Below are 24,233 nucleotides of genomic sequence, written 5' to 3'. Positions count from 1 at the left end.
CATTTTGTATTTCAGGAACAGCGGCTGTGGCTGTTGCAGGTCTTCTAGCAGCTCTGCGTATCACTGAGAACAAGCTGTCAGATCATACTATACTGTTCCAGGGAGCTGGAGAGGTATCTTTATTATACAGCAAGGAAGCTTCTCATGTGAAAACCTTGCTTTTATTTCAGAACAAGTTACATGTATCTGCTCCATAATAGGATACTTATTAGGTTAAATAATAACAATCACCTGCAAAAAATTTATTTTCTTCAAATGTAAACTTTGTTGAAACTCCTTTCGTTCATCTGATCAAGATGGGTATTTTTATAGAATGCTTTGGGCAAATTATAGTCCGCTATTAAAACGTCAAGTTCTTCTTTGAATAATAGCCCCTATGTGTATTTCACGTTTGTGTACCCATGAGAACCATGCACTTGAGTCTGGAATTTTTTACAATCAGTATTCATTCGCCCACATATGCTCAGTAGCTCTTGTTGTGCGCTGAACTGAGGGCATAAAGGTTGCTGCATGCCAATGCCTCTCCAGTTCATTCTTACTGCTGCATGGTCTGAATCTTTGGTGTCCTGAGATTCGTTTCTATTATGCCACTGCCGTAAATATATTGTATTTTTGTATATAATTGTTTTAGTAATTTTTATATTGCAGCATAGTAGATAGTTATTTCCCCCTTTTTCTTCCCCAGGGAATATTATCCTCCCTCCACCCCCAAGAATGCTGGGATGGTGCCAGGGTTCTGGGGTTCAAAAACTACTTCTTGCCCTCAATTCTTTTCTGTGCCCAACGAACATCAACACTGCTTCTGTTGCCTGGGGGAGGCTCACATTTCAGCCAAGTGCAGCATCTGCCACTCCTTTCCCCCCAGAAGTTTTCAGGGTCAGGAACTGAGGCTAATCGGATGGAGAAGGCAATGCGACCCCAATCAGGTCCAGGCTGGGGACTGACCCCATACATCAATCTAAGGCTAGGTCTACACTCGATTTAAGATACGCAAATTCAGCTATGCGAATAGCGTAGCTGAATTCGATGTATCCGAGCCGACTTACCCCGCTGTGAGGATGGCAGCAAATCGACCGCCGCGGCTCCCCCGTCGATGGCGCTTACTCCTACCTGTGCTGGTGGAGTACGCGCGTCGATTCGGGGATCAATTGTCCTGTCCCGACGAGACACGATAATTCGATCCCCGAGAGATCGATTTCTACCCGCCGATCCAGGTGGGTAGTGAAGACAAGTCCTAAGCAAGTAGGCAGTGCCTCTTCAAGGACAAGCTCAGAAATAGAGGCTAAGAGTTCTAAGAAAAGCTTCCCATGGAAGTAAGGGGTACTGTGTTAGGGTATCTACCTCAAACGAGGTCTGAAGGAGTATATTAGTCCAATTAACCTGTAGGTTGTACCTGGAGGAAAGGTAAGGTGTGCTAAAGCCTAATTGCTGATGAAATCCAGCTGGGGAAGGACCTAGGCAGCATTTATAAAGAGAGGAATTTCGCAATAGATGGGGACTGCAATGAGGTAAGCCTGCAGTCATGCTCCCTGATACAAGGGGGAGAACAGAAGACTGAGAGAGAGCAGGGTAGGGAGCAGTCCAGGGAAGGAACAGTACATTCTGAGAGGGATAGACCTGAGCTGCTGGTTTGAGGGTCTTTGGATCCTAACCCGAAATAAATGGGGAGAGCTCATGTTCCCCTACCTGTCGCTGCAGGAGCAGTGCAAGCAGCACAGTGGATATGGAGAGGGCCTGAGTCTTTGAGGAAGAAGATTATGATAATACTTAGGAAGGGGGAGGATGATGGTGACTTGGCCAGAGGGCTAAGCCACAAAGGAAGGCTCTGCAGCTCCTGCCCAGAACAATGGGTTGAGTGACCACCTCACAGGGTGCGGACAGTGGTGAGCTAATTCCCCAGATGATCCATGAAGAGGTGCCACCGAGAAGTAAGTAGCCAAGCCTGACTCCATTACAGGCACTCTCATAGACATAGGGACAAACCATCTTGATCCAAGATTGCCCTGAAGAGAAAGGAAGCTTCCCTGATCCCATCAAAGTCAGGAGAACCTGCGTGTATGGGCGTTAAGGACTTAATCCCGAGTAAATCTTCTTGGCAGGAGAAAGTGGCACACAAGAATATGTATCTGCTGGTCTTCTTTTTCACCTTCCTCCAACTCAAGATCTCAAATTATCAGGCCCTCTTTGCCAAATACAATGTTACCAATTTCTAAATTTTAAGGACAAGCTCCATGAGAAGGATAGAGCCCACTTCTAGGCATTAACGGAAAAAGGCAAATTGGTGGCCAAGACTTCCACCCAGGCAGTGCTGGACATGGCAGATATTGTGTCTAGGGGAATGTTACAGCCATTGCTATGAGAAGAGACTTGTGGTTAATTCTCAAGTTTCCCTTGAGAGGTTCACAGTGCCATCCAGAATCTGCCCTTTGATGCTATCAATCTGTTCCATAAGAAAACAGATGAATCTCTCCACTCCCTCAAGGACTCGAGGACAACTCTTTGCTCACTTGGCATCTATACCCATCCCAAAGAGAAAACATCACACACGGGGTAGAGGGTGAGGCTGCATCCTCAGCCTTTTTATCATCAACGTCCTGGGGAGCCATCAAATAAGCCCAGGAACCCAGCCTCTGCAACGTCCACCACCACATCTTACTCTAACCTTCAGTCAAAGTTTCTTTTGGCAGGACTGTCTAGACCTGCATCCCTTTATTGAATCCTCTTCATTCTCTGCCTCAGCTTTTTGGACGTTGCCTTATCTAATTTACTGACAACTGGAGGGCCTTAACTACTGATGAATGGGTACTAGAAGTTATTCACGGTGCTAACTGATCAAATTTCAGGAAAATCCTACCCAGAAACACCCTTCCCACTTCCCTTTCAGGGATCACTCTCACAAGGAGATTCTCCGACGGGAATTGGACTCACTTCTCCCCTTGGGAGCCATAGAAAGGGTTCCACCTCAATATCAAACATCAATTACTCCCCTTACTTCCTGATCCCCAAGAAAAATGTGAGGTGGAGGCCAATGATGAACGTTTTCATCTGAAAACTAAAATTCCACATGTTCTCTTTGACATCAGGAATTGCCTCTTCAGAGGAAGGTATGTGGTTCATGGCTCTTGACATGGAAGACATACTTTCAAATAGACATTCATCCATCCCACAGATTCCTCTTCGGTCAAGACCATTACCAATGCAGAGTCCTCCCCTTTGGACTGGTCAGAGCACCAGGGTCTTTACCCTGTTTTTTCAGTAGTGGCAGCTTTGGTGAGAAGAGAGGGATTTACTGTGTTCCCATACCTTGACAATTGGCTTCTGATGGGCAGCTCCTATGAAGAAATCCAGCAGGCAACCCAATTTCTGTCAGTCTGCTGCCTTGCCTAAGCGTCTACCTCAGCCACAAAAAATCCACATTTACCTCCATGAGGTCCATAAACTTCATAGGTCGATGTTGGACTCAACCACATCAAGAGCTTATCTACCTCTTGAGAGGTTTCAGGCCATGAGTGCTCTCACACACCAAGTCATCATCAGACTCTGCACTTCAATCAGAACTTTCCTTTCCCTCCTTGATGGGCCTCATGCACACACATGATGCCATTTACCAGGCTTTATCTTCATTGCCTACAAGACTGGTGTCCCTCCATGTACTCACCAGAATGGGGCAACATCAACAACAAGGTGATAATTCCGTCCAGGACTCTCTCGTAAGGTGGACAAAGGTGGAGAAAGTTTGGTGGGGATCCCTTTCCTCACTCTGACTCCCAAGGCAACTATCATTACTGATGCCTCCCTCTTAGGTACGGGTGCTCATAAGGGTGATCATATGGTACAGGACATCTGGACCCCTCAGCAGTCCAGAATGCATATCAATATACTAGAACTCAGGGCAGTCCATCGAGCCTGCAATGCCTTTATCCTACTAATCCGATCCAAGCACATCCAAATAACGTCAGACAACATGGTTAGTAGTGATCAGACAACTAACATAATGAACAGCAGTGTAAATGGGGTAGAATCTGAGGATAAAATAGGGAACAAACAAGTTAAGAATTACTTTGACAAGTTAGATGTCTTCAAGTTGTCAGGGCCTGAAGAAATACTTTCTAGAATACTCAAGGAACTGGCTGAAGAGATTTCTGACACACTAGTGATTATCTTTGAGTACTTGTGGAGGACGGGAGAAATCCCAGAGGACTGGAAAAGGGCAAACATACTACCTATTTATAAAAAGGGAAATAAGGACAACCCAGAGAATTATAGACCAGTCAATACCTGGAAAGATAATGGAGCAAATAGTCAATCAATCTGTAAGCACCTAAGCAATAATAAGGTGATAAGTAACAGTCAACATGGATTTGCCAAGAACAAATTGGGTCAAACCAACCTAATATCCTCATTTGACAGGGTAATAAGCCTTGTGGATGGGGGGAAGCAGTAGATGTGATATCTCTCTACTTTAGTAAGGCTTTTGATACTGTCTCACCTGACCTTCTCATAAACAAACTAGGGAAATATAGCCTAGAAGAATCTAACATAAGGTGAGTACACAACTGGTTGGAAAACTATATTCAGAGTAGTTATCAATGGTTCACAGTGAAGCAGGATGGCATATCAAGTGGGGGGGCCTTGCAGTGATCTGTCCTGGGTCCAGTTCTATTCAATATCTTTATAAATGATTTGGATAATGGCATAGAGAGAACCCTTATAAAGTTTGAGGATGATACTCAGCTGAGAGGGATTCCAAGTGCTGTGGAGGTTAGGATTAGTAGAAGTCAGAATGATCTTGACAAAATGGTCTGAAGTAAACAGGATGAAACTTAATAAGGACAAATGCAAAGTACACCACTTGGGAAGGAACAATCAGTTGCACATGTACAAAATGGGAAATCACTGCCTCGGAAGGAGTACTGTGGAAAAGGATCTGGGGATTATAGTGGATCACAAACTACAGATGAGTCAAACATTCTGGAACGTATTTGCAGAAGTGTTAGGAGTGGGCAGCTCCTATGAAGAAATCCAGCGGGCAACCCAATTTCTGATCAGTCTGTGCCTTGCTTAAGTGTCTACCTCAACCACATTCTTTCACTCTACTCAGCACTGATAAGACCTCAACTGGAGTACTGTGTCCAGTTCTGGGCACCACACATCGCTAAAGATGTGGACAAATTGGAGAAAATCCAGAGGAACAGTAACTAAAATGATTAAAGATCTAGAAAACAGGACCTACAAGGAAAGATTGAAAAAACTGGGTTTGTTTAGTTTGTAGAAGAGAAGACTGAGGAGATACATGATAAGTCTTCAAGTATATAAGAAGTTGTTATAAAGAGGAAGGTGATAATGTGGAACAGTTCTCCTTATACACTGAGGACAGGATAAGAAGCAATGGGCTTAAATTGCAGCAAGGGAGATTTAAGTTAGAAATTAGGAAAAACTTCCTAACTGTCAGGGTAGTCAAGCACTGGAACAAATTACCCAGGGAGGTTGTAGAATCTTGGAATTGGAAGTTTTTGAGAACAGGTTAGACAAACACCTGTGAGGAATGGTCTAGTCTAGATAATATTTAGTCCTCCCTCAGGACAGGGGACTGAACTGGATGACCTACTGAGATCCCTTCCAGTCCTACGTTTCTATGATTATTCTGACTTTAACGGAAAATAAAGCCACTAGCACCTACCAGATCAGATCAGGCCCACATAGAGCATCAGGATCTGCATCTGTAATCTGAATGTATTGGAGACTTTAGAGATGCTTTCAACCTTGATGTACAAAGATCATTCCCCAGCTTTTGCTCCATATTGAGCAAATGGAAGAATCTCTGGTTAAATATTTTTCTGTTTAGCACTGTCATTGTGCTTGGTGCTGTACAAATGCAATGGAAGACACAATCTCTGTCCTTATGAGTCACATGGGGTTCTGATTCTCTATCATATTTTATTGTCTAATGTAAAATAGCAGATTCCATTAATTATGTGAGGAGGAGAGGAAGCGTAAACATAATAAAACTCAGCCATGAATCTGACTCTTTGTTTTTTATATGATGTCTATCACCACCATAAATGATTGTAAATGATACATTTTCTGGTGTTTTTAATTTATGAAAATATCATTGTACAGCTTTAATTGTTACTGAAATTAACAGTTTTAAAGTAATAAAAAAAATAGTATCATATGTTGTTGCATTCTCTTTCTTTTCCAGTTTCATATATTAATTTTCTTTTCCCCTGTCTCCTTTTAAGGCTGCCCTTGGGATAGCAAATCTGATTATTATGGCTATGCAAAAAGAAGGGACACCTGAACAAGAGGCCATCAAAAAGATATGGATGGTTGACTCAAAAGGATTAATAGTTAAGGTAATACAACATTTTTCATTGCTATAAGTGCAGTGCTAAAATTATTCTCATCATTCTGCATCAGCCAGATACAGAAACAGCTTTATGGATATGATGAAGCTATTAACTCTCCTTTCTAATACCTACATACTTAACATTTCTAGGTATAGGTCTGTCACATTCTGATCAGTTCGAAGGTGCAATCCAGACCAGTAAGGGATGTGTTACTGTCTGCCCTGTAACCCTGGGTGTTTCACAGTGCTTTTCTTCTGTAGCTCCCAACCTGGGCCGCTCACAAGCAGCCTACCAGCATGCAGGTCACACCCTAAGTGTTTGTGTGCTAGACAGCCCAGGTTCAGCAGCTCTGACACTAGCAGCGTTTCTACAGCTCCATAGCTCTGTGCTGGCTTCCCCCAGCCTTGGTTACTACTAGCAGAGTGACCCCCCAACACACTCCCAGCCCTGAATTTTCCCAAAACTGTGCCTTCTGCAATGTCCAGCCCGCTCCTGGACAGTTCAGAGAAGTCATATGGTTAATTTGTTCCTCTAAAGACACAAATACAGATCACAGCTTATTAACTTAACTGGGGTGAATACACCCTTCCCTTTAAACACCGCTCTGAGTTGGTTCATAATAAAATAAAACAAACATGTTAACAATAGGACATAGGTTAAGTGATGCTAAGTAAAAGAAATAAAGGGTTACACGGAAATAAAAGTGATAACATGCTTTTAAAAGTCTAAAAATAAATTTAGCTAGTTACAGGCCTTGTTCTAGATGTGCTACCAGTCATTCTCCTTCCCAGCCATGGCTGACTTTCTCTCAGTCAGGGCCTTCCACAAAGGTAGAGGGTGCTGGTTTCCCTTTTCTTCTTAGGTGAAAGATCTTTGCCTAAGCTGGTTTCTCACCTATATTCGGTTCCATAGACTTCAACACCACTCCACACCTCTCCCTTGCTTGAAGGACCCATCTTTCTCAGCTTGCAGGAACTCTGGCCTCTTGTGTCTGTCTAGTGATGAATGCCAAAGCTGGCTTCTGTCTTTTCTTACATCTTCCAACGGTCAATTAACTTGTGTCAAGAGGCAGGATAACCTCATGCTCGTTTTCCGTTCTTGTGGGCATCCCATCCCCCTGTACAATTTCTATGTAAATGGGGCTTTCATTGTTTCTGATCCCACCATGCTTACTTTACATTGGAGACAGTTAGATAGCTGTGACAGTTCCTCCTGCATGGGTAGACTGTACAGCCTAATATCCAGGAGTATCTATAATTCCTGACGTAGTGTTAGTACATACATTTCACAGTGATATTAATTACCAGTGTCATTAGTTTTCAGAAAAGACTTCATTCTCTATACTTTTATAAAGCAGTAATATTGTATACAATCAGTTGATTCAGTTGCTTAACAGGTGAGGTTCAGCTCCCTGTCTTGATAGAACAGTAAACATTTGATATGGATTCTTCCGAGGTTACCCCTCAAAGTAAAGTTTATTCAAGCTGTGAGGAAGGTGACATGGAGTCTGGTGGCAAAGGAAGCTTCATGCTCTTTCTTCTCCCACTTGTTAGCTAATAGGTTTATTTACCCAATGTGTAAAAATAGATTTTCATTGTCTTTGCCTGACCATCGGGCTGGTAAGAGAATCTAATGTACATTCCTTTGTCTAAGCAGGCCTGTTTACCAACTCCCCATGACATGCCTGGCTTGAACAGATTTTAATAATCATTCCAGCATATGTCCATTATTCTTAATACCCACCACTTACTTACATCACTGAAGGCTATTAATGATCAGTGAGTTATTAGTTTTCAAATTATATCTCCCAAGGCATTTTTCCACGCCATCCTCCACATCATTAATGAAGACATTGAACAAAACCGGCCCCAGGACCAACTCTTGGGGCACTCCACTTGATACCAGCTGCCAACTAGACATGGAGCCACTGATCACTACCTGTTGAGCCCGATGATCTAGCCAGATTTCTATCCACCTTATAGTCCATTCATCCAGTCCATGCTTCTTTAACTTGTTGGCAAGAATACCGTGGGAGACCGTATCAAAAGCTTTGCTAAAGTCAAGGAATAACACATCCACTGCTTTCCCCTCATCCACAGAGCCAGTTATCTCATCATAGAAGGCAATTAGGTTACTCAGGCATGACTTGCTCTTGGTGAATCCATGCTGACTGTTCCTGATCACTTTCCTCTCTTCGAAGTGCTTCAAAAATTTATTCCTTGAGGACCTGCTCCATGATTTTTCCAGGGACTGAGGTGAGACTGACTGGCCTGTAGTTTCCTGGATCCTCCTTCTTCCCTTTTTTAAACTTCCAGCCATTGGATCATGTTATACCTTTCTCTGATAGACTGAAGAGCCCATTATTAAATATTTGTTCCCTGTGTAGGTACTTATAGACTATAATAATTCACTCCTTCGTCTTCTCTTTCTTGCAATGAATAGATTGTGCTCTTTTAGTCTGTCGTGATAAGCCATGTTTTCTAATCCTTTAATCGTTCTCTTGGCTCGTCTCTGAACCCTCTCCAATTTATCAACATCCTTCTTCAGTTGTGGACACCAGGCCTGGAAACAGTATTCTAGCAGCAGTTGCACTAGAGACAAATACAGAAGTAAAATAATTTCTCTACTTCTACTCAAGATTCCCTTGTTTATGCATCCCAGGATCACAGTAGCTCTTTTGGCCGCAGCGTCACACTGGAAGCTTATGTTCAGCTGATTATACTCCACCACCACTCCAAAATCTTTTTCAGAGTCACTGCTTCCCAGGATAAAGTCCCCCAACATGTAAGTATGGCCAAAGTCTTTGTTTCCAGATATATACATTTACATTTAGATATATTAAAATGCATACTCTTTGCTTGCGCCCAAGCAATCTAGATCGCTCTAAATCAGTGACCCGTCCACTTCATTATTTACCACGCCCTTAATTTTTGTGTCATTTTGTATCAGTGATGATTTCATGTTTTCTTCCAGGTTATTGATAAAGATATTAAATAGCGTAGGGCGAAGAACCAATCTGCCTTACAGAAATCTAAGAATATTATGTCAACACTATTGCCTTTATCAACCAAACATGTAATCATATAAAAAAAGATATCAAGATATCTAACCCCATAGCAAGTTAACCCATCAAAAACAAACATATAGAGGCATTCACCATATTCATAAAAAATACTGATATTTCCTAGTTTGTCAAACTCTCCTTCTTAATAATCATTGTACATATCTATTTATCACATATTTATTTTTGTGGTGCTTTATGTATACAGTATATAAGCATCTTATATAAATTAAGCCTCACACCACTGGATTCTCTGGTCTAGATAAGTTGGGTTTGGAACAGGACCAGAGGGGACATGGAGGTAAGTGGCTTTATATTAGCTCTGTGGCTTCTTGATTCTGGGACCAGATGAGTGCCAGTTCTGTCCCTAGTGTAAGCTAGAGCATTCTGAGGGCTACTCTAATTTATTCCTAGCTGCCAGTGGCCTCAAGGAGCCATTCTAGCAATGATTATTAAGAATAAACTACAGCTTGGAAATGCTCTGACCATGGTCCCTTTTCCCTGGTTACATAAAGCTACTATGCTATTCAGGGATACTACAAAGTGGGAACTCCCAGGTGGCCAGATCCACCATAATAGGTCCAACTATCAGGCCCCAAATTGGGAGCATTTGTATGGCTTACCTCCTATTTTTAACATCACTCTCAATATGTCAGTTTTACAGTCTGGAGTCCTGTTTTTACAGCTGTTGTCTATGGGGTCTCTAAGGGTTCTCTTCATAAGCCAATTTTGTTTTGTTTATCTGAGCTTCCGCTTGGTTCTGTAATCTGGCAACATGGGGTAAGTTTCCATTTCTGTGCCAATGATGATGTAAATTTATTTTAAATTTGATACCAAAAATTCTTTGAATATATTTTCCTTGTCATGCTGTTTGTCAGCATTTGCATGTCTAAAAATTGGTTTTCTACTAAGATTGGGAATACAGAACTGTTTTTGACAGGCTCTCAACATTAGCTTCTGAATTCTCCTATTTCATTTTTCTTACAGTATTTTGTTTGCCATCCAAGATAGTAAAGTGCCTTGGTATTGTACTATGTCTGTAACTTACTATTAATAACCAAATATAATAATGGTAATATATATTTATAATTTAAATATCAGTATTTGCTCAGGCTAGTCTTCTGGCATTGTCAAGACCCACATATATGCATATCTGCTTCGGAGAACCTTGCTGTTTTTCATCTGTCTTCCTCATCTGCTGATAAACACAGTCCACGTTGTAATTCACATGTTGGTCTTATAAGTAATAAAGCATTTAGCTCATACACCTCTACCCCAATATAATGCTGTTCTTGGGAGCCAAAAAATCTTACCGCGTTATATCGAACTTGCTTTGATCCGCCGGAGTGCGCAGCCCCGCCGCCCCGGAGCACTACTTTTCCACGTTATATCCGAATTCGTGTTATATCGGGTCACATTATATCAGGGTAGAGGTGTATTACCTTGTTACTAAGATACTGCATTGGCTTCTAACCAAGCAGCATATTGATTTTCAGGTTGCATTGTTTGCTTTTTTATGATTTGGAGTCAAACTGTCCAACTGGACAGTTACTCGAAAGATGAGTTAAGTAAGGTTAAAACTATAACAAAAAATCAATAAAAGCAACAAAATTCTAAGTTGAGGTGGGCATCTTCCATCAGACCTCACTGTTTTTAGATATTAGTGTGTTGATTCTCAAAATATCAGAATTCTTGACAAGGTATGTCATACGCTCCATTCTTTAACCACAGCGAGTCTAACTTATGGATACTGTCAGGGCTGGCCTTACCATGAGGTAAACTGAGGCGGCCGCCTCAGGTGCCAGACTGGGGGGGGTGCCACTAGGACCCAGAGTGTAGAAAATTGTGTTTGCTGCTGGTGCATATGTATTCTCTCTGTTCTAGATGCACAGAGATGGTGGAAGCTGTGCTGGAGGAAGGAGGGCACAAGAGACATAACAGGCAGACAGGAGAAAAAGTGAGAGGGAGTAACAGAAAGCAGCAGGAGCTGCAGGGAGAGAGAGGGGGAGCCTATTATGTACCTCTCTAGCACCCCCAGGAGCCTGGACTGATTAACACCAGCTTCTCAGGGAGCTTCCTGTTTCCTGCTGCTTCCCTGAACCCACTTGAGAATAGGCAGTCAACTGCAGTAGTAGGAGCCAGTTAGGCCCTTAAGACACTGATATCTTCCCTCACTCAGGCCCTGCTACCAGCCTGCTTATTTGTCCCCTTCAATTGAGTGTTGAGAGCTGCACAGAACAGCAGTCATGAGTGAAAGAAGAAAACGCCCCTCTGGGGCAGCATTCAGAAAAAGAAAGAAAGCAGAGGAAGCTTTTCTATCTAAGCAGGAAGGAGCTCTCCTGAGATACATAGACACAAATGTTCACGGTGAGCCTTCCGACCCCAGTGAGGATGTGAGTGGTGAGGAGATGCCTGATCTTCCAGTTAGAGTGTAGGTGACCTGGCAGCTACTGCAGCATCCATATCTCCATCTCAAATGGATGTAACCATGCACGTTCCTGAAGAAAAGTGTAGATCAGAGAAGAGTGTGGTGGAGGTGCAAGAAACAACTGCTGCTGAGTTTAGTTCCTTAAGTCTAGATGATCCAGGACTGTGGATCCACTTGAGCGGTAGCCTGAGGGATTTCCTTGTACTGCATGGGCCACAGCAAGTGAAAAACTTCATGTTCCCCAAAGACAATGAAAATAGAAGTTTCCATCCAACACATTACGGGCGTGAAATCCCCGATGGAGAGGCCATGGTTTATGTATTCAAAAACCCAGAATGCTGCATACTGTTTTTGTTGCAAACTCTTCCAGTCTAATGTTCCAGCCACATTTGGGTTCTACAGGAACAAAGGACTGGAAAAATCTGGCTAGAAATCTGGCATGCCATGAGAAGTCAGCAAATCACCAGAGAGCATTCCATAGGTGGAAAGCGCTTGAGATGAGACTAAGGTTAAAGGCCATCACAGATGATCAGCATCAAGAGAAGATTGCATCAGAGTCTCTTTACTGGCAAAATGTTCTGAAAAGGCTCATTGCCATTGTGAGAATGCTTGCTACCCAAAACCTAGCACTGCGTGGCACTTCAGATCAGCTGTATGTGCCAAACAATGGAAACTTCCTTAAAATTGTGCTGAGTTTGATGCTGTACTCCAGGAGCATCTAAGAAGAGTCACCACCCAAGAAATGTACACATACCACTATCTTGGAAAAACAATTCAAAATGAGATCATACAGTTACTGGCAACAAAAGTCAAACAGAAGATTGTGGCAGATCTGAAGTCAGCAAGATATTACTCTGTTATTCTGGACTGCACACCTGACATCAGCCATATGAAACAAATTAATTTAATGGTGTGTTTTGTAACAACAACAGAACTTAGTGAAAATGTCCCTGCAATGGTGACTGTCAGAGAGTATTTTCTAGAATTTATTGACATTGATGATACTACAGGAGCTGGTATGACAAATGTGCTTCTTAAAAAGCTGGGAATTGCGATAGCTGACATGAGAGGTCAGGGCTACGATAATGATGCCAACGTGAGAGGAAAGAACAGAGGAGTGCAGACACGGATCCAAGAGTTAAACCCTTGAGCTTTTTTTGTTCCGTGCAGTTCTCATTCATTGAAATTGGTGGTCAGTGATGCAGCATCAGCTTCTAGTGAGGCTGCTGAATTTTTTAATGTAATTCAAAACATCTATGTATTTTTCTCTGCATCAACTCATCAATGGCAAATTTTGAAGCAACATCTGGGAACATCCTCTCTGACACTGAAACCACTGAGTGCCAAACGATGGGAAAGTCGAGTGGAGGCGATAAAGCCTATCAAACACCAAATTGGGAAGATAAATGATGCCATAGTTGCCATTATGGAGGATAATGCTATGACAGAAACTGTTCGTGGGAGAACAGTGGCAGAGGGAAATGGAATCACCAGAAACATACATAACTTCAAATTTCTGTGTGGCTTAGTGTTGTGGCATGACGTACTGTTTGAAATAAATGTTGTAAGCAAGAGAATCCCAAATTGTTGACCTTGATACATCTGGAGCGATGGAACAATTGGACAAAGCAAAGTCATACCTACAGTCTTAATGGTCAGATGAGGGATTTCACAACGTTCTGAACAGTGCACAGAAGTTGGGAGAGGAACTTCACACTGAAGCTATTTTCCCACCCATTCAAGAATACAAGAGTCACCGACGAAGACATTTTGATTACGAGGCATGGGATGATCCCATAAGAGACACCAAACAACAATTCAAAGTTGAATTATTTAACCAGATGCTAGTCTGTGCAATATAGTCAGTTGAAGAACGTTTCATGCAGCTCAAGGAACATAGCAGTATATTTGGGATGTTGTATGATATTCCAAAACCACTCACTATATTTGAAGACGACCTATACCAGCAATGCAGGGCACTAGAGACAGTGTTGATACATGATGACATGCGCGATATTGATGCGAGTGATTTAGGGGATGAACTGAAAGCCCTTTCAAGATACATTTCAGCAGGATCAACTCCAAAGGCTGGTCTGGAATATATGTGCACAAATAAGATGACCACCCTCTTTCCAAATGCTTTTGTTGCTCTGCGCATACTTCTAATGCTTCCTGTAACAGTTGCCAGTGGAGAACGCAGCTTCTCCAAGCTGAAGTTAATAAAAATACATCTACACTCCACAATGAGACAGGAGAGGCTAGTTGGTCTTGCAACCATCTCAATAGAGCATGAGCTGGCCCAGACTGTGGACCTTCAGGAAGCAGTTCAAATCTTTGCAACCAAGAAGGCATGGAAAGCACCACTTTGATTATTCAAACCGATAAAAATGCCAGTGTTTACTATGCAGACAAGAAAAGTTACATTTGCTGTTCAGGTGTTTGAAAGTTAAGTGTTAATTAAAATTTTTGAATAAGGCATTTTAAGTTTAGTTCTCCTTTTTTGGGGGGTAGGTAGAAGAGCAGTACCATGAGAGGAGTAGAACAGGAAGAAGGCAGAATTGAGACCTTTCAAAGTTCTGGCCCAAGCAAGCGGTCATGGGGGCGTAATTTGAGCTCTCCGCCTTAGGTGCCAAAATGTTGTGGGCCAGCCCTGGATACTGTGATAGCCTTAACTAAGAATTTCTTTGTTTTTATTGTCTCAACCTTCACATAACTTAATATTTTTGTAATTAAGCCATTAATTTACTTATTCTTTAATTGCTAAGGAAAATGGTGTGAGAGATCAAATGTTGTCTGCCCAGATTTATTCCTTTTGTGAAGTATTAGTGGCTCTGAAACATCACCCTTTTCTGACAGAGCAGTTCTGTCAAGCTCAAAGAAACTGATATCTGGCCTTGAAGAGCAAAGTTTGTTTAGGAAAGCTGGCAGTGGCTGTACTCTACCTGAACTCTCCAGCTAGAGGCTGCTTTTTTCCTCCTATTGGATGGTCCTGTCTTTGGCCAGCTGATTTTTTTACTTCCTCCTCCCTCCCCATCTTAACAGCAGTAGAGGTGCCAAGTTGGGAGCCCACTCTTTGGTCCATTGGTTTTGGTGTCCAGACATGTCTTTTTTAGATTATAAATCTTTCAGACAAGACTGTCATTTACTATACATTTGTACAGTGCCCAGCACAATGGACCCTAATCCGGTTGAGGCCCCTATATAAATGTTACATAACAACATAGTAGCACATCCCCTGATATGAGTGCCTGAAAAGTGTCCTCTCTAAGTTTCAAGTTTGAAAGTCCTCTCTATTGTTAATGGGATGCAGCACTGAGTCACAGGTTCAAAACTTGGAATATTCCATGTATATCTTAATATAATGAATGTTTAATAAGAGTGAAGGATAAAGGCAGAAGATTAGCAACTAGACTAAAGTCTATAAAGGTCATTGTTCAGTGTTCTCCAGGGAAACAGCATCTTCATTACTGAGGAACTATCCAATTGAGGGGTCAATAGAGGAGGGTTTGGAACAAACTGATAAATTAAATAGTGATAAGTCACCAGGACCAGATGGTATTCACCCAGGAGTTCTGAAGGAACTCAAAAGTAAAATTTCAGAACCACTAAGGGCATGTCTTCACTACCCGCCGGATTGGCGGGTAGCAATCGATCTATTTGGGATCGACTTATTGCATCTAGTGAAGACGCGATAAAATCGATCCCCGATGGCTCTGCCGTTGACTCTGGAAATCCACCGCGGCAAGAGGCGGAAGTGGAGTCGACGGCGGCACGGCAGCGGTCGACTCGCCACCGTCCTCACAGCCAGGTAAGTCGACCTAAAATACGCAACTTCAGCTATGCTATTCACGTTGCTGAAGTTGCGTATCTTAGGTCGACCCCCCCACCCCCACTATAGTGTAGACCTAGCCTATGTGTGGTATGTAACATATCACTTAAATCAGCTTCTGTACCAGATGACTGGAGGATAGCTAATGTGACACCAATTTTTAAAAAAGATTCCAGAGGTGATCCTGGCAATTACAGGTTGGTAAGCCTATCTTCAGTACCAGGCAAATTGGTTGAAACTGTAGTAAAGAGCAGAATTATCGGACATATAGATGAACACAATCTATTAGAATACTTTGAGGGGGTCAACAAACATGTGGACAAGAATGATCCATGGACATAGTGTACTTGGACTTTCAGAAAGCCTTTGACAAGAGGAAGAAAGGAGAGCAGCAGAGTACAGACCCTAGACTTCAGAAAAGCAGACTTTGACTCCCTCAGGGAACTGAATGGCAGGATCCCTTAGGAGGCTAATATGAGGGGGAAAGGAGTCTAGGAGAACTGGCTGTATTTTAAAGAAGCATTATTGAGGGTGCAGGAACAAACCATCCCGATGTGCAGAAAGAATAGCAAATATGGCAGGCGACCAGCTTGGCTTAACAGACAAAGATTCAGTGAGCTTAAACACAAAAAGGAAGTTTACAAGAAGTGGAAACTTGGACAGATGACTAGGGAAGAGTATAAAAATATTGCTTGAGCATGCAGGGGTGTAATCAGGAAGGCCAAGGCACAATTGGAGTTGCAGCTAGCTAGGGATGTGAAGGGTAACAAAAAGGGTTTCTACAAGTATGTCAGCAACAAGAAGGTGGTCAGGGAAAGTGTGGGACCCTTACTGAATGGGGGAGGCAACCTAGTGACAGATTATGTGGAAAAAGCTAAAGTACTCAATGCTTTTTTTTGCCTTGGTCTTCACAGACAAGGTCAGCTCCCAGACTGCTGCACTGGGCAGCACAGTATGTGGAGGAGGTGAGCAGCCCTTAGTGGTGAAAAAACAGGTTAAGGACTATTTAGAAAATCTGGGCATGCACAAGTCCATGGGGCCGGATGCAATGCATCCGAGGGTGCTCTGGGAATTGGCTGATGTGATTGCAGAGCCATTGCCCATTATCTTTGAAAACTTGTGGCGAGCAGGGGAGGTCCCTCTATTCCCCTCTATTCGGCACTGGCAAGGCCGCATCTGGAGTATTGCGTACAGTTTTGGCCCCCCCACTACAGAAAGGATGTGGACAAATTGGAGAGAGTTCAGCGGAGGGGAACGAAAATTATTGGGGACTGGGGCAAATGACTTATGAGGAGAGGCTCAGGGAACTGGGCTTACTTAGTTTGCAGAAGAGAAGAGTGACAGTGTGTTACCGGAAGATTTGAACCTAACTATCTTTTTAATTTGCCTATTCTGGTATTAAAGGTTGTGGCCTGCCCTACAGATTTTCCAGAGAAAAGCCGCTAACCATGGCCAGCTAACTTCCCCCCTGAAGGATATGGATACAGCCCTCCAATCAAGAATAGGCAGCAAGCAGTAAATTCTTCAAGAACAAAAATATAATTTATTTAGAAGTGAAGGATTACAATAAAAAAGGAACAGAGGGTCCTGTGGCATTTTTAAGACTAACAGAAGTATTGGAGCATAAGCTTTCGTGGGTGAATGCCCACTTCATCAGACGCAATTCATCTTGCGTCTGATGAAGTGGGTATTCACCCACGAAAGCTTATGCTCCAATACTTCTGTTAGTCTTAAAGGTGCCACAGGACCCTCTGTTCCTTTTTACAGATTCAGACTAACACGGCTACCCCTCTGATAATAAAAAAGGAGAGAGAGACATAAAAATAAAATAAACAGTAAAGGTTACAGATACAATGTAAAGGAAGCGGTGCGATAAATAAAAACACAACACAGAAATAACAATTCCACTTAACTCTATAACATACAATAATCTAACAATATAATCACTTACTTTATACTCTATGTTATATGCTTGATTGTTATATTGTTATAAACATGTAACAATACATCAATTAACTCTAACATCCAGTAAGTGCTGGCCTTACGGTTACTGAATGCGTAGGGGGAATCTCACTCAAACCATAGGCATCCAGCCTTATTTACATTTGAAACCCATATGCCCCAGGATGTTAAATAGAAAAATTGAAGACTTACAAAGGCTTTTATAAAATCCCTCTGACTCGTCACCGGAAAAGTCCTTCTGCTCTGTCAATTTTAGTAAGCGATGTTTGGGAGCGTTGTCTGATGATGGGTTATGGGCTGCCGGGTTGTCCACTGCTGCCTCCTCCTGAGGTAAAATATCTCCTCAGGTAAGAGAGACAGAAGCCCATTGGTTGTTGCTGTTGGCCAGGTGCCAGAAACAGTCATTGCCAAGGCAACCCTGGAACCCTAGGTGGGCTGCTGCTGTTGCTGTAACAGCCACTGGTTTTCAAGCAGCTCTTCCTTTGCTGGATTTCAATGTAGCTTCTCAGGTAGCTTTTCTTGCGCAGGTGTCATCTGGTAGGTGTCCGGCAGCGTTCCACTCTCTTGCTGGTCCCTATCCCTACAAAGTTTTAGCCTGCTGGTTGTGGCCTTTATATGCAATTCCAGCTCATTAGCTATTAATTTATTATCGTAATTCAGCCAATCATCTTTCAGGGATTTGCGTTTGTTAATTAATGTCACGTGTACCGACATGTGACGCTCAAGCTCAGCCAATCAGGTTCCAGAGATTAGCACATGGTAATTACCAATTAGTCCTCAAAAACACATTTGTAGACTGCAGTGACATCTGCTGGAGAATTTAAAAACAGCAATCTTCAAAGTCTCATTGACTGTGCACTAGCTTCATCATGGACATGCCAAAAGTGGCTAATTTTACTGCACCTGTGAGAGGCGGTGGATTTTATATTTTACCCAAAAAGGAAATCAGGTGCATGTATCTCAGTATTTCTATGATAGTAATTCTAAGAACATACTTAAATCCCATATAAGCACATGAGGACATAACCCTCTCCACTTAAAACACTGTATTTCAGTCATTTAAGAGATCTGTAGAAGTGGATAAATCTGTGAAAATTCCCTATAATTAAGGGTGAGAGAAGAGAAACTGGTATCCTGTAAACCAAAGCAGCTCAGTCAGTTCTAACCACATGACAGACCTGCACAACTTCTTGTGGTCTCCCCTGGAACCATTTCCTCCTGCTGCAGATGAAAAATGGCCTTCTATTATGTATGCCAAGTCTTGTGGTTACTGTCCAAAGAGGAGGAGGAGCAGAGTAAGTGCAGTGATGTAATTTGCACCAAACCACAGCCTTTTTGTGTAAAACGTTAAAGCAATTTTTTCTTAAAAATAAAAAACCCCAAAATATAGTTTTTGAAAAGTAGAACGAATCCACTGTTAGCTCCAGTTTTAAAATACATGAGCCAAATTTGTCCTTGGTGAAACTCCTTAAGCTTCAATGGAGTTACACCAAGGATGATTTTATCTCAATAATTGTTGCTGACTTGGAAAGATGAAGGAAATTTTCCTCTATTGAGACCGGCAATGCATGGTTGGAAAAGACATCAGTAATATAGTATCCAATTGAGCATGTCTTCAAGGTTCTCTCAAGCATTTCCATTTTAAACTGCTCAGGTGAAATTTTTAGAAATAAGTGCTTAAGGATAGTGTTTTCTCCATATTTAGACACCTCAACAAGTGGTCTGAGAAGTCCTGAGACCCCAGCAGCTCCCATTGATTTCAAACTATAGCTATAGGCCAAATAAGCTGTACCAGTCAAATCACAGCCTGTCGCGCTTTTGCCTGTCTACATTAGGGCTTTCACTTGGTGCAGTTCGACTGGTAGCTGGACAGAGATAGCTGAAATCCCTAATGTACACAAGGCCTCAGATGAAAGCTTAATTGACTTACAACTAACATAAGTCATTTTTGTTACTGGAAAAATGTTTTCATTTGTGCCTGGTTAGAGATGTTTAACCCAAGTTATTAAAAAAACTAAAATTTTGCATACTCCATATTTTAGATGACTCCTGATCTTTTACACAAGAAAATACTTGAAGCTTCTAAGAGAGAGTGTTTTTGTTTGAATAATACTTATGGAAAATGCATAGTCCACAGTAGCATTAATTAGTCCTATACCATGGTTTTTATAAACAAATACATTCTGAGCCAATAGAATGTCACTAAAGATAACTAAACTCTGTTATCATTAGGTCAGATTTTTTATTATTAAACCAATTTTCAAAGTATCAAAATTCAGCTACTTAAAATTGTACAAGGTTACAATATTACATTAATTATTTGTTTTAGCAAAATTATAAAGCAAATGTAGTGCATGATTTTTGACAATTTGTGAGTAGTTAATGTTATGGTGCAATGAAATTGTCAGTTTTTAAAATGTTCACATTCCAGGTATTTACATTTGGACAAATGGATTTGTTGTCCTTATAAGAGCATGATGCAATGTACAATTTTTAAGACATTTTCTAACATTTTGTTATTTGCTAATACAAGTGCCATACACTAAACATAACAGCGATAATTAATTACCAGAATATCTCTTTTTGAGGTGTGTATCAGTTTGCACAGGGAATATCATGGTCCTGGCACATTTTTAATAAATGCATTTTTTGCTTTTGTTCACTTAGGAGCGTTCCTCATTAACAACTGAGAAAGAAAGATTTGCCCATAAACATGATGAAATGAAAAATCTGGAAGATATCGTTAGAGCTATAAAACCAACTGTACTCATAGGTAATTATTTATTCAAATGATATATTTTAAGGAGTGAGACTTTGTTTTAGTTTGTATACACTATGAATATCGTATAAAGGGAAGATTATGAGCTCTTCTGAACAGATAATAAAGTATTTGGAATGTACCTAGCACATTGTGGATGCTACTGCAAATAAACATTAAATAATAAGAAGAATGTGGCAAACATATAACAGTGCTTTCATTCTAAAGCCTACATATTAGTGGTGGAATTATCCATGTTTTCTTGAACTTCTGTTGAGGAAGCACATCTTCTTCCCAATATTACTTCTGAATTTATGTACTGTACTGTACTATACTATAGTATAAATAACCTCAGAAGTTAGAATGAAGAAATTGGAGCATACATACATGTATGACAGTATAGTCACCTGCATTCTCCATCTGATTATATAGATTTCTGGTGTCATATTTGGGTTCTGATCCTGCAGTCTTTGTTTAGGCAAGACTGTCATTGACTTTAAAAGAACTGCAGGATCTTGATCTCAGTGAAGTAACTAGCTGAAAGGATGTTTCAATTCTCTATACAGCAGAGTTAAAACAGTTTTCTACTACCTGTTTCAGGAATGAAAAGGCAAATGTTCTTGAATATTTGCAGTATAAGTAACCTTTTAAAAATCTATCTATTCACTAAAACTGTTAATCGGTGTTAGAAAGTGTGAACATATCTTACTCTGTGCCAACTACCACAACATTAAAAAAATATTTTGAATTTAGAATACCTGTTGAATTACTGTCCTAACCTATATCTTGTAAGCCTTCAACAAAGAGGACTGAATTTTTGAAAGCATTTTCACTGTTTCACTTAGTGATTAATCAAATAAGTGGGACTTGGTTTTCTGAAACATTTTATTTTTTTCACTGATATAATCAAATGCTGCATAACTATTTCAAAATGCTGTTCCAATTAAAGTTGTGCAAATAACTGATTTTTTTTGTTTGCTGGCAATTATGAAAATTTGAAAAAAATTGTTTGGGGTTGAACCAAAACAGAAAGTTTTCAAAAATTTTGGCAAATTAAAAAAAAAAAAGGACCAAATGAAACATTTAGTTTCAACTAAATCAAAAAGTCTCATTTCAATATTGACTACTTTAAACGTTTCCAGTTGTTTTTTAATAAAATCAAAGGAGGTTTTGAAATGAAGTCATTCCAAACCAAAAAAATCAAAATTTTCATTTTGAAAATGTTGAAATATTTTGCTTTTTTTTTTTAAAGGGATATTATTTTTACCATAATAATTTGGTGAAACTGACATGAATTCGCAACACGTTTCAGTTTTGTCAGATCTCCATTTTTCTCCAAAAAAGTTCTATTTGAAAATTTTTACCCAGTTCTAATCCCAATCTGTAAAATAAGATTTGTGAATTCACCCTTATTTTTCTTCAGGCCAATAAAGCAATTGACATGCAAAAGAGAGACACTATATCAACATCCAAGATTGAAACCCAAAATCACATAGTAGACAAAAAGTGTTTAGAGAAAATAAGGCTAAAAAAACAGTTAAATTGAAGATTAGAATAAAAGATCCATGATATGCATCCAGCTAAAAGTATCTGTAGGTATTAAATACTAACACGACATGCAGTAAGTATCAGTATATCATTACAATATATATCCCATTTACCATCTATTCTCTTCTTGACACACACCCAATCTCTCTGGTTGTCCAAGCAGTGACTAAAAGAGCCAGACAACAGCACCCTCATTCTACACCACCTGACAAGAAGGGGGAGCATTTGGACCTTTTGGGGCATAAGGTCTTTTCCTCATCTAGTCTCCAATTCAGGATTTCATACTATAAGGGATTACTAGCCAAACACGACTTCCTGAATTACAGAAAATATGAGGAATTTACTGATAGCCTCTCACAACGGGACTGGACTCGTTTTCAGGTGCTCATTGAGGAAGGGAAGCTGGTAGCCAGAACAGAACTCTAATTGGCAGTGGACGCAGCAGATACCTCCTCATGGCTATAGCTATAGTTATGCATAGGGAATCTTGGCTCCACTCCTCCAGTTTCCCTAGGGAAGCGCAAAACACTACTGAAGATCTTTCCTTCAATGAATCCCATCTTTTTAATCAAAAGACCAATGATGCACTATATACCCTGAAGGACTCTAGAGCCACCTTTTGCTCACTGGATATCTACACTCATGCCCTGAAGCATAAATTCAACTGTCCACCATCCACCCAATGCTACAGGTCCCCCCAATTCTATCCTCAGTGACCTTATGAGCCACCGAGGAAGTGAAAGAAAACCCAGAGATACTGCCTCCCCGGACCTCCTTCACAGGCTTTCACCTCACAGCTACAACCACCAACCAAGAGATATTTTTGAGACTACCTCAAGAGACACCAACCATCTTGCATACCACCTCACAACCCCCCTACCTCTTTGGGGGGTCATTTAGCACTCTTCCCCCAAACTTGGAGTGCAAAAACAATGGCCAAATGGGTGCTGAACATCATCCATCATGGCTACACAATTTAATTCATCACACTACCTCCTCCAAAAAAACCCTCCTATCCCATCTCAGAGACCACTCTCATGATAGCATTTTCACCCAAGAGGTGAATTCCTTACTATAACAGGGCACGGTAGAATGTGTTCCCCGGAATACCAAGGAACATGATTCTATTTGACTTACTTCCTGATACCAAGAAGAAAGGTGGGTGGAGACCAATTCTCAATTTCTGTCATCTCAGTCGCTTCATCCACAAACTCAAGTTTCATATGGTCACGTTGTCAGCTATTATCCCATCTCTAGAAAAAGGCATGTGGTTTACAGCTCTTGATATGCAGAATGCTTATTTTTACATTGATGTCCATTCGGCCCACAGATACTTCCTAAGATTCATAATTGGAACCCACCATTTCCAGTATAGGGTTCCCCTTTCAGAACAGCCACCACTCCCATAGTCTTCACCAAAGTTTTCTCTGTCGTAGCAGTCTATATCAGCCGTTAGGGGCCCTCGTGTTTCTATATCTCAACAACTGGATTCTAGCTCCACGGTCCAGGCACAAAGCCCAAGCGTCAACCTCCATGTTACTCAGCCTTCTTTTGTCCCTTGGAGTCAGCATCAATGTCGAGAAATTGATCCTAGACTCCACACAATACCTGGACTCTATAGGGGTCGCAATCAGTTCAGTCACAGCATGGGCCTACCTGCTGATGGACAGATTCATCATCAACAATCCTTATGTTCCAACCAGCTAGGCCACGTAGCTTCATGTACATACGTGACTGCCTTTGCTGCCTCCAAACTTGGGCCCAGTCAGTTTACTTACCAAAACATCACACTATGGATAGTCCCCACCAGGGTGCTGTCTTCCCTTCAATGGTGCACAGACCCAACCCATGTATGCGTAGGAGTTCCCTTCCTGCCCTCCTCACTGGACAAGATGATCATTACCGACACATCTCTCGTAGACTAGGGAGTACACATGGACAATCACGTGACAGAGGGAACATGGTCTCCCCGAGAATCCAGGATGCACATCAATATCCTGGAACTATGAGCTGTAAGAAAGACATACCAATCCTTTCTCCCATTCATCTGTTCCCATCATGTTAGACAACACTACTGCTGCTTTCTACATCAATGAACAGGGAGGAATGAAATTGACCGCTTTATGTGCACAAGCGGTCAATCTCTGGAATTGGTGCATCAATCACCAGATCCTCTTGTCCGCAGCCTATCATCCAGGGACACAGAATGTGCTCGCAAATTCGCTCAGCTGACATTTTGAGGTCAACCACAAATGGAACTTCATGATGCAGTAGTACACAACATCTTTACACAATGG

At 41.3% G+C, this 24,233-nt stretch overlaps 1 protein-coding gene across 2 annotated transcripts in view; it reads left to right on the top strand.

Annotated features, from left to right (window-relative positions):
* Positions 1-24,233, top strand: part of ME1 (malic enzyme 1) — a 387,310-nt gene that overhangs the window by 330,473 nt on the left and 32,604 nt on the right. For both annotated transcript variants that reach the window (XM_065588152.1, XM_005299590.5), the window contains 3 exons: positions 16-113; positions 6,243-6,356; positions 20,298-20,403. In XM_065588152.1, coding sequence (XP_065444224.1) covers positions 16-113; positions 6,243-6,356; positions 20,298-20,403 — 318 coding nt within the window. The remainder of the gene's footprint in view (positions 1-15; positions 114-6,242; positions 6,357-20,297; positions 20,404-24,233) is intronic.

This window comes from Chrysemys picta, chromosome 3 (assembly GCF_011386835.1).
Source record: "Chrysemys picta bellii isolate R12L10 chromosome 3, ASM1138683v2, whole genome shotgun sequence".
Taxonomy (NCBI): domain Eukaryota; kingdom Metazoa; phylum Chordata; order Testudines; family Emydidae; genus Chrysemys; species Chrysemys picta.
Note: the sequence above shows the minus strand (reverse complement) of the source record. Positions and strands in the feature narration are given on the sequence as shown.